The sequence below is a fragment of the Aptenodytes forsteri genome, unplaced genomic scaffold (assembly GCF_000699145.1).
Source record: "Aptenodytes forsteri isolate BGI_AS27 unplaced genomic scaffold, ASM69914v1 Scaffold193, whole genome shotgun sequence".
Taxonomy (NCBI): domain Eukaryota; kingdom Metazoa; phylum Chordata; class Aves; order Sphenisciformes; family Spheniscidae; genus Aptenodytes; species Aptenodytes forsteri.
In genome coordinates this window covers 8,350,310-8,362,169 of record NW_008795405.1, presented here as the reverse complement: position 1 = coordinate 8,362,169, position 11,860 = coordinate 8,350,310, and the positions used below count along the sequence as shown (strand labels likewise).

At 39.8% G+C, this 11,860-nt stretch overlaps 1 protein-coding gene across 1 annotated transcript in view; it reads left to right on the top strand.

The window, feature by feature from the left end:
• Positions 1 to 199: 199 nt before the first annotated feature.
• The window catches only part of KCNK10 (potassium two pore domain channel subfamily K member 10), a 73,203-nt gene continuing 61,542 nt past the window's right edge, over positions 200 to 11,860 (top strand). Inside the window, exon 1 of the mRNA XM_009280758.1 lies at positions 200 to 251. Coding sequence (XP_009279033.1) covers positions 200 to 251 — 52 coding nt within the window. The remainder of the gene's footprint in view (positions 252 to 11,860) is intronic.

Below are 11,860 nucleotides of genomic sequence, written 5' to 3'. Positions count from 1 at the left end.
TCCGCTCCCCGCCCCGCCCCGCCCGGCGCCACCTTCTTTGATTTATTTGTGTATTTCTTTCCTTGGCAACCACCAGTTCCCCTCAGTCAAACAGCGCAGGCTCCCTATAATTTGAAATTAATTTGTTTGACTGCAGCATTGAGACAGGAAGGTTGGGAATTTATTTAATTCTTTTTCCTCCCTGTGCAAAAAGGAAGCGATGAAATTTCCAATCGAGACTCCAAGAAAACAGGTCAACTGGGATCCTCAAGGTTGGTGATTCTCTATTACTATCATGACTGTAAGAATAACAGTTATTATTATTCCTTGTGTCTAGTGACTCGTAGGAGACTATTTGACTCCAAATGGGAGGAGGCGTTGGATGCTTGTCTGCTTCCCATGTGCACTGCTCAATCTTTCTTGCTCGATCCTAGCAGTGTGTTAGAAAATGCTCCTCAGATGTGGGGTTGGGTGGGTGCATGGGTAAAACCTCTTCTAGGTGTAAGTTTTATAGTTCTATATTTGATATCTCTTTTCCCTCCCCTCCCTTTTTCTTGAGTATTTCCATGGCAAACTTGCCTGGGATGGCAGTGATCTCTGGCTCACAGCATTGTTTGTTTTATCTGTGGCTCCTTTGTTGTTTCTAGTGATCATTGTCTCTGCTAAATGGGTGGTACAGGAGTGGACACAGATGTGACTGCTTGCTCAGGGCTCCTTGATGGCAAATGTTTGTTGGCAAGCAACTGGAGCAAAATGCTGCAGCAACGTAACCCATAGTGTAGACGATATAAAAAGACACATTAAATAATGGACCTCAAAGGGACCTTTAGACTCTTTACTCTGTCCTGTTAAGAATTGATCGGCCCGAGTGGATAGTTTGATTAACTCTATAGTTAGGTTTGGAGTCTGTCTTGGGGAGTGTGTTTGTGTGATGGTGGATGGAGATTTACGCCAGTGCAGTGGTTTTCAATAAAATGATCCTAGTGGTGTTTTAAAATAAACCATAATGAAATGCTCTCCTTTCCTGGCATAGGGAGGAGGTTCATATGCAACCTACAGAAGAAGTGACTGAAAAAAACCCTACTGGTAATTTGTGTACTGGTGTGTCATATTTCTGTGCATCAGTACAGGAGCCCAGCAACTTGAAGCCATATGCTCAGGTTTGCAGCAGAACTGCTGGCAGCCAGTTGCTGTACGGCAGTGCTTGCAGGAAGTATGAAGTGATAGCACAGGCTTTGATTATTCATCTGTATTCCGCAGGTTTGGTTTTAGTGGTCAATTTGTCTGTCATCCTCCGTGCCCTCACATCTACAAAATGAAACGTTAGAAACAGTTTCTTCTGGTGTAGAAGGAATACGGCAGAACAGACATCTTTCTGCTGAGCAGATCTGCTGTGCTGTTTGAATAGTATACACAATTAAGCTTTAGTTTAAGCCTTACTACATCTTTAATTAGGTGAAGGCTGAAACTGACAGATCAGCCTCCTCCGCCCTCAGCTTCACAACGAACACATGGATAGTAGTGCTAACAGAGACTTGATTATTTTAATAACAGTATATGCCTTATCCTAGGGTCAAAATTCTGTGTGGCGAAAACTTGCTCTTGCCAGGTGCTTTTCTGAATGTGTGTTTGCCATTGCTTCATTCTAATTCATTTTATGTATTGCAAAATGCCTTTTAATGCAAAAAGCCCTCTCCTCCCTTCCCCTGACAAGGCACACAGGAGGCTGTACTGATGGCATTCTGTATGCAGCTCCTTTGCTTGGCAATCAGCTTTAAAGCATATGGATTCAACAGGTGGTTGGTCACAATTTACTAATGTGCCCAAAACCATAGAGTACTGTAACAGGTAAAAGACCTCAAACCCAGCAGGTTTCGTCTCTGCCAAGCTGAATCCCTGCTGAGGACTGCAGAATCCTACCTGTTATTTCCCCTCAGTGTATTGACTTCGTTAGCCAGGCAGCAAGGATGCTAATGTATAGCCAGGAAGGAAGCAAAAAATGTTAATTTCTAATTCTCCAAGGGACTCAGGAAATAGATAAAATTTGGTGGAATGGAAAAAGGCAAATTGGTAAGGAAAAGTTGTCTAAGGCCCAATCCTTTAACCAATAGAGGAACAGTGCAATGACATTGTACTCACATAGTCCCACTGACGAATTAGTGGTGTGGGTAGAAGACAAGGTAGGTCAGAGCTCCATTCTTTTTGAAATGAAAATATATTTACGTAGATATAAATGTTAGCAAAGATCTACACAAAATCACTTAGAGCCCTAAAATGAATTTGATTTACAGTCACATATGTAGTCTGTTCTGTGCATGTACCTGTGAAGAATGATGTTATGTTTTGCATCCTGTGTGATATCCCTGGAGTTAAGAAATGAAGTAGCTTTTCTCAGATACAAGGATCAACATGTAGAAAGCTGGTGGTGCAAGGATACAAAGAGTCCCAGGTATTAAAAGCAGAGCTCATGTCCGGTTAATGTTTACACACAAATACCAGGCTCATTTCAGTGCGTATTGTATGATTGTGCCCTGTTCTGGTCGTCAGACAGAGAACGTGCAGTTTCCACAGTTTTGTCTAGTAGGAATTGTGCTAAATTGTGCTAACAGTACTTGAACTATATCAACTGATGTTCCTGGCAGGCAAGCTAGCAGTCCAACGATGTAAATGGGAGCAATGGTATCTCAAAGATTGCTTAGATCTTATTATTCCAGGCAATGTTTTCTAGAAACTATACACATTTCTAAAGGCCAGGGCCCTTGTTGTGGAGATATGTCTGGCTTGGGACCGATGATGTTGCTGGTTTGAACCCAGGTCAGAATGATAGTCATTGAAATGAGTTAATGCTCAAACTCCATAATGCTGACTGAACTATAAATATTAACATAGATAAATAGATTAGAGTCTGCTGGTAGCTTTCATCTGGCATAAACCTGGTATTCTCAGTTCACGTCAGCAAAGATCAATATACCATAGAAAGACTTTGTGGAGAGAACAGGTTTAAAAGAATAGAATTGACATGAGGGATGGTGTCTGACAGACAGCTAATGGGAGGCTGATTTCTCAGCCATTAAACTGGAATGAACAGGGCATGGAGACTAAACTGTGCTTTTATCCTGTTGTGTAGTATCTTCACTTGTCTTTGGTATAGGGTATATCTGTGTGTTCCCTGTAAATGCTGAGTGTGTTTTCTAGATAAACCAAATATTTCATAAACCTGGAGGTATATAGGGTCCAGATTCCTCCAGTGAAGTCCCCTACTATCCCAAGAAATCAAGCTATATAATCCCATTAACAAACAGATCAAACTCCATGGCAAAAGTCACTGGGACTTGTCCCTAACAATCCAATGTGAAATATGTCCTAGAACCTCATATATATTGATTAAATACCATACTATTCATATACAGTGAGTGAATGGGGTAAGAAATGAGTAAAAGACCCAAGCAGGCACCTCAAGAATGTTTTAGGGGGAGTTGGATACATCGAGTAGGGGTACAGGATCTCACACTACCTGGCCTTACATTTTAAAAAACAAGCCTGCCATTTGCCTTACTGGTGGAATCAGCCTGGATATACACAATCATAAAACATTTGACCTGCCTATCACTGATTTTTGCTTCTCCCATTTGATGCAATTCAGGTAAAGCAATAATAACTGAAATCAGTGAAAGACCAGATTTTTAGTTTCATACCTCATACAATCCCATCTATACTTTTCAGAATATAAGATTGGGTTTATAGCAGCATATGAAGACATTAATTCTTGTAATTATTGTTCTCATCTCCCCTCTTTCCTGCATTCCTCCTGCTGTTTGTTACACCCACCTGTTGTCCATGCTTAAAATGGCTTATAATCTCTTTGCACATATATTCTTATACAGTACCTAAAACACTGTGGGTCCCTCATCCTAACTGAGACATCTGGATGTTACAGCAATATCAATTTTTTTTCCTCATGAATTATCTGCTTAAAATTGTTGTTTCTTTGTAGAAAAGAAGGGTAGATGAGACTGTTTCCAATATGCTCAGAAATTATCCCCAAGCATGACTGTCTTGAAGGGTGATGATGAGATGTCTTCTCCAAGGGAAGGATGTCTATCTTGGTGATGCTCTTAGTAGGCAGAAAATGGAGTTCAGCCTTGTTCCATCCTTTGTGCCTGCAGTTTTTTGCTGTCATTGCAGTGATATGAATGTCAAAGCCTTTTGAATTTCCAGGTAGATGTTTATCTCGACACTGACCTTTTGGAACTCTGAGGTTTTGATACATGTTCCCGCGTCCTTTCACAAAGACATCGTTTGTGTAGGATGGCTTTCTGCAGTTTGGAACCCTATAACCATGCATTTATTATCATCCTTACATTTAACGTGGGAGTTAGTGGTCTGTGGGGAATTCAATTCTGTGGTTGAGAGTCTGGAATTTCTCTTCAGATTTTGCCACTGACTTACTGTTTAACCTTCAGTAAGCCGCTTACCCTTTCTTTTCCTTCCTTTTTCCTTGACGGCAAAACGGGAATATTAATACTTCCCTAATGCACAAGGGTGTTGTGAAATATAATTAACTTGTTTAGAGCAATCTAAGATCTGCTATTGAAAGAAGAGCATATGTATTGCAATCAAATGCTAAAACAATTAGGAGGGAGCAAAACAGCCTGTCATCATACACAGATCACATCAATTAAGAAATAAGGTTATCTCTGCACTTTACAACTAGAGAAAACTAGTATTACTTCTGTTTCTTTACAGACACTGAAGACTCAATTGAGTTTCCCATTAGAGGTATCTAGAGACCTTTGATATTCCCCAGCTGCTGCTCCAGAGGGGCTCAAGTATTCCATAGGTCCTGTGTCACCTGCCATGGGATTTCTCACTTCACCTGAGACACCTCTAGCAGCACTGGACACCTATACGTGGGACAACTGAGCTGAGTCTCAGATGCCTTCATGCAGGTATCAGGATTGGATCATCCCTTGATGACTGTTTCTTGGAAAAATCTTCAGCATCAGCTACTCAGTATAAATTAAACTGACGCTGCCTGCAGAGTGTTACAAACTGCTGCAGTTCTTGCTTTTTCTGTCCTTTCATTCAAAGAGACCAATGCAGAAGGCAAACTTGATTATAAAGGCATAGATGAGTAGAAGGAGGGTGTTCATTTCTGTCCTCTGTTTCCAAGAAGATATATGAAAAGAAGTAGAGTGCAAATGTGAGCTAGACAATATCTTTCTGCACTAGTAAGTCAGTTCTTAGTAGCTCAGTGTAAGAAGACTGCTATGGAAAGCTATAATGTGTAAAAAAAGTAGCTCTGATCCCAGCAAATGACCCATGGTCAGCAGGGTACTGACCATATACTACTTGTATCACAAAATCATATTGGCTACTGACCCATCTGATAGACCAGGACTCTGCTGTGTCTAATAAGCATGGGTTGCAGAACAACTGTAAGGAGTTTATTTTAAAGAGAGATTTGAAGGAGAACAGAATTTGGATAAACAGGAGGACACTCCTGGCATTGCACGGTGTAGGCACAATAGTGGCAAATACAGTAAGGTGGAAAATTTGAAGAGTTTGGAAAACAAATAAAAGAGAATGAAGAAATCAGAACTTTATTAAAGGTTACGTGGAGCCTGCAGGGGTGGCAGATGAATACTGTGGACCCTAATGTGGTAAGAGATAGGAAGATATGACTGAATTAGCAGGAGAGGAAGAAAGACAGCAGAGAGCTATTAGTTTAATCATTGTCATCTTTAGGATGCCCTGGAAATGGAAAACCTAAGGATTCAGAAAAGTAAAATTAGTAATAAGAAAGTGGCAGAGTGAAAGACTGGACAGCAGCTTTCTTAGCAATAGTGAGGAAAGACTGAACTCTAGTCAAGGTAAGAAAGATGAAGGGTAGGGTATCATTAAGATGTCATCTGTACTGTGAGAAAAAGGGAATGAAAAGAATCAAAGGCAATATGAAGCTGTAAGTCTAAGACAGGGAGAGCAGTAGAATTGTCAGCAGTGGGAGAGGTTAAGACAGAATTATTATTTCAGTGAAGAATACCAATGCTATTTTTTGCCACATATGTACAAGAATAATCCATTAATAGGCTTTTGGCCTGAAAAGTCCCTTGGGCAACTCTTGAAAACTGGTGCTACCTGAAGTGATGGAGTTTGCTTTTGGGAGAAAGTTGTATGATATCAGTTGTAATTGGGTAGGTTTTGGTTCAGCTTTTGGTGTTTATGCGGATTTATGTAGCTAGCGTGTGGACTATATCAGCTTCAGACAGAAGAGTGCATATATATGGTGATACAGTTTAATTCTTACTCTCTTGATATGATCTGAAGCTAGGAATTTTACCACTCACTTCAGGCGAGCAACATGAGATTCTTCATTTTAAAAGTATCAGAACTGTGTTGTCCCCGCAGGCTTTACTGAGTTAAAAGTAAAGGAGTGCCTGGAATCACTGGGAGAACAGGGGCCCTAGATGTTGTGTTGTAAATAGGGTAAGTACCTGGAGTGAAATGGGGAGGGAACAATGAGGAGGTCAAAATACAAAAGGGGTAACAAACATACTAGTATTCAACAGGTAGAGTATGACAGAATTCAGTGTGATAGGAATGCCTAACCTTTATTTTGTAATAATCTCAGTGTAATAGCCAAAGCCAAAGCAGAGAATATAAATGCTGAACAGTTGTCTGTTTTTTATAGAATTTTTATATAAAAGAAGTGACATTCAGCAAAAGGCTAAATACTACCTTTTTTAATACCTTTTTTATAGGAATGACTCTGTTTTTTGTTTTCTGTGAGAAATTGAAAACAACCTGGGACCTGGCCTTTGTCAGACAGAGGCTGCTCATATTCTAGTTCCTGAGACATTGGTTATACTTCTATTGTTTGTATATAAAGCATGTATACGAAAAACATTTTAACTATAATGGAAAATGTGCTCTAAGATGAACCCGCTCATTTTCATAAATAACGTGCCATGCAGTTCTCACTGGTTACCCCAATGAAATAAAACAAGAAGTGAGAACTGCACATATCATATACCCTTGTACTTCAGGGTGGTGGTACCAATCCTTTTTAGTCCATGGACTATTATTATTCTCCCGACATACTTTCTGGGCTGCTTTTCACAGTTACAATCAGAGAGTAACTCAGATTATTTAAACAAAATGATATTTCAAAAGTGAACTATGAATCTCTTACCATGTTAACAAACCACAGAATTTAGGGGATATTTTCTTGGTCTGGGAATGCTGAGACCAAGAATTCAGATTTCATCTTTTTCTTTAACTGCTAATACAATTCTTACGCTATTACAAATCTTACTATTGGCAAGGTGTCCCAAATGCATGTATTATTATGTGTTATTCAGATGTCCCAAAATACAAGCATAGGAAATCACTTGTAAGATTTTGAGGTTAGAGTGGAAATTTCAGTGTGGGTATACCTCAGTGTTGGAAGTGGAAATGAAAGTCAGTAAGGTGATAGAATCTGTTATCAAAACCTGTATAGAGGGAAAAAAAAGGTGGAAGAGAATACACAAGCCTGGCTTCATTTTATTTTTCTGTTTTTAAAATGGAAGGGGAACATCCTGCAGAAAGCTGGAGCTGTCACAAGAGGCATGACATATAAAATATATGAAAGGGATTGAAACTTGTTGCACTTAGGATCTGGAGTCCTGAATAGGGGTAGTGATCAGCTGCAAAGTCTGGGTGTGGGTCCAATTTTTTTTAAAAGTCCAGACATAGTTCGGTCTAGCATTTTGTCTGAGTTTGCTATTTGAAATTTTAGAAGACATTTGAAAAGAAATAAAGACTTAACAAGGAGAGACAAAGGAAAGCTGCTTCAGGTAATGTAGATTACAAAAGAATGGACCCAAAGTGTGACAGGGTCAGATCTGCTGCCAGAGGTGCAGAAAATGCAGAATGAAAAGAATGTACCTGTGGTAAGACTGAAAACGCTCTGAAAAAAAAATGGGTGGACACGAAGACAAGTTTGGCTGCCTCCAACTAGAATTCACTGTTTTCAAGCACATGATGTTCTTTCTACCTTTTAGAAGTAAGCACGTAACCTAGGACATATTTAAAAAAAAATAATGAAGTATCTTTATGTTCTCTATCAGGCATGTATCAGGCTCCTCTGTAAGCAAAACTAAAGCACAGTATATATAATCTTATGGACATATTACAAAATATCTTTATCTCATGAGGTAAGTATCTTTAATAGATGATGATCTGTTTATTGGGCTAGTCCTTCATTGGAGAAACATGCTTATGTTGCTTCTGTTTGTTCCTCAATTCTGCCCCCAAAGAGATGCATTCAATAGGTCTTTAAATTGCTTCAGTTCTCTGTATTTCTGATAACCCATGGATTGGATTACGCATGACTGTGTGACCTTTGTTTGCTGAAGACAACAGGCTGTTTAACTAGTAGGGGGTAACAAAAGTTAACACCCTAAAAACCATCTTCTTACAAAGCAATACAAGTTATTTTGGTATCACTATCCTACAGGATCATCACAGTGCTTTAAGGATCAGGCTTTGAGTACCTAGATTTGTTAGAGCCATATGTTCATATCTCAGCAGGACTGACTCATCTTTTCTTCCCTAGGAAGAAAAAAACAACATGTTACTGACTTTACTGGATGAGGATTTTGGATTTTGGCACCTTAAACTTGTGCCACTGAGGTTCTTAAGATTCAGTGATATGCTGTTAAAGGGTGCATGGGTTATTTCTCTCTTACTCGATACTGTAATATAATAGTACTGGCATGATTTGAAAACAGCGAATACATACTGACAGCTTGTCCAGGGCTTTTATCCTCTCAAATTTCAGCTTTTTATTTTAAAGAAACAAAAAGCAGTCACTAGCTACTATGTGTGAAAAACCTCAGTGATGGAAGAATTGTAAAAGAAATGGTACCGCAGAAACTCCCAGCTGAAATGAAGGAAGCAGCACACACATCTCAAAGACACTCCTCTAGGTTAACTCAGATCCGTCACTGATTACTTAAATGTTAAGACTACTAAGTTTGGATTGCACAAGAAAGGGTCGTGCAGAGAGGCCTTGGGTAGCAGCAATCATGAGAGCTACAGAACCACCACCAAAGCCACCTCTTCATGATGCTACAGCCACCATACTAATTTGCCTTCATGAGAAGCAGAGTTCATTACTGGGTTACAATGATATACTGACATGTAACCTTGCGACCTGAATTTCTCATTGCTACCAGACGTTATTTGTTGATTCAGTTTTCTAAGAATACGCATCTGCTGCCATTTAAGGGACTCTAAGGCAGCTGAGATGTTTGCATAGGCCTGGTATATATGATAATGGAGCTAAGGGAGACCTCTGCCCTTCTGGAGCAACAGCTTAAGGCCAATTAGGATATCCTAGGACCTCTCACTTGGTGCTATATGATATGGATGGGCAACTGAATTACGCCATTTGAGTGTGACTTAGTTGGAGAATAAAACACCTAAATATAGGTAGGTATCTGAAATACAGAGGTATTCTAAGTTTCTAAGGACCCACTATGGTTAGGGGAGATATAGTCAAATATGGTTTGTGGATCCTGGAGAACTTTCAGTAGATGTCTGGTTTAGGGTCAGCAGAATCACTCTCCAGGCTGCACTGACCAATTTGGCCACATCTGTATTGACTCTAATGGGATGTATTCCAAGTTACAGCAAAGGAAAGAAATAAGGCAAGGGTTGTTCCTGCTCGTATTTTGAACTTAAGCTCAAATGGCTTTGGGTAGCTTCTCACTAGGAGGATTTAGGGCAGGTATACACCACTTTTTCCTGGTGGATTCATTCTCAATTTGCGCGTGCTTTGGGGTTACAAGAAATTACACCGTCATGGTTAGTGTAGCTCTGCTGAAAGTAATAAAATACTACTTTGAGTTTGCCATTATTAGCAGTGATTTCATTTGTTTTCACCAGCTCTGAGCACAGGAGAATGAGTTCATGTCCACCTGCTATACACTGTGCAGGCATACTTTGCTTAGGTGAAGCTTAATTATGGGCAAAACTGATTAGAGGGCCACAGCTGTCTCTTTCTTAAGCCTGATCTGTGAATGCATGTAGCTACATGTCAGTGATGCAGTATAGCAACACTGTGAAGTACTGCGAGATGTTAGAGGCTATACCATATCATCAGATGCCATCCTTGTGTAGCTATAAAGTTTTATCATAGTTCAAATTACAACTGTATTTCTACAGTTTTATCTGAATAGAAGCTGAGCATGAGATAAGAAAAGTATTGTGTAATTCAGTTGTTGTACCAGACTCCTTATCATCTAAGATACCCTACATTATATACTATATAGCAAACTCCAAGCCAGCTTTGCACAGCCAGAATCAGCCTGGCATTGATCTGGAGCTCTGTGTGCCCGCCCAGCCACCCAGTGACACTGTTCATCTGTTCTGTTTATTATATACTACCGTGAGCAGCATAACGGGTCTGGTCTCTTTAACCTAATTCCTTTTGCTTACCTGAGCTCTCTTTGACTCTCAGTCACTTTCTAATAATTGTCTTACATGCAGACTGGACAGGTAAATCATTCTGACTGTGGCAACTTTATTGGTGCAACTTACATGCCAAAAGTGTGAAAGAAAAATATGTATGTTATAAAGAATTTAGAATAAGAGAAAATAAAAATGGCTATGCTGAACAAATGCATTTCAAACAGCAACTTTCTCTTCCTTGTGAAAGACCTGTCCTGCAGAGTAATTTTGTAATAGCTATCTTATATGTATTCTTTGTCTTGTTCCAGAATAGGTTTTCAAAGTACTGAAAAGCCTTTGTTCACTTTAACTGACTGTTACTGTGTATAGGAACTTAAGACTGCTAAATAGACTGGATCCTCAGGATATGCAAATAGTATAGCTCCAGTGAACTAAAAAATAGCCCAACTGATGTGCTTCTTACAAGATTTCTGACCATTACCACATGATGAAAGATCCACTTTTATTGCTGTTGCCCAGAAAATTTGAGAAATTATCACTTAATTGAAGTGGTGGATCATTATGAGATTTGCTTGAATTCAAAGTATTTTTCTGTAGATTCCAATCATTAGCCAGATTGGGGAAAACACCACTAGATTGATGCAGAAATTCTTACTTCTTGTTTTTACTGAGGAGCATCAGTATGAGCTCTTTAGGTATGGTCAGTAATGTGCGGATACATCCGTAAGGATGCCTCAAGAAATCTTTGAAGGGGAACGTTTAGTGCTGACACTATTTTTATTCTGGGGTTAGAGGTTATATTGCATGTGTTTTTCTGGCCTTACTCATATGTAAAAGATCTGTTCCTTGGCTATTAACCTAAGAGAGTCCTGCAGGAGATATTGTACTGCCCCAGCTGAGCAATGTATTGGTGTCTCACAGTTCCAGTCTATACTATAGTCAGTGGTGCTGCTAAAGTCCCCTTTGCCTGACTGAGGTAATCAAGAGATTCCTTCACTCCACTGTTAGGCTGTACCCCTGGCGGACAGCCAGCATCAATCACATTTCAAATGTAGATTAGATAGCTTCCTGCTAGGAAGGCTAGCATGAATCTTTGCTTTGTTGTTTGTCTCCTCCACTTGCTTTGTCTTACCACTAGGTTTCTGTCAATAGGAATGTTTTTCCCTTCATACACAGGCCTTCTTATGCTAAGCTGCAAGACTCTTTTTTTTTGTGAATCCTTGAGATAGGATATTTGGAAGATCCCAGTCCAGCTGCTTTAGCAGAAGGACACCAGCTAAAACCCTGACCCTACATCATCCTGTGAGCACTTTCATAGAATCATAGAATAGTTTGGGTTGGAAGGGAGCTCTAAAGGTCATCTAGTCCAACCCCCCTGCCGTGGGCAGGGACAGCTTCAACTAGATCAGGTCGCTCAGAGCCC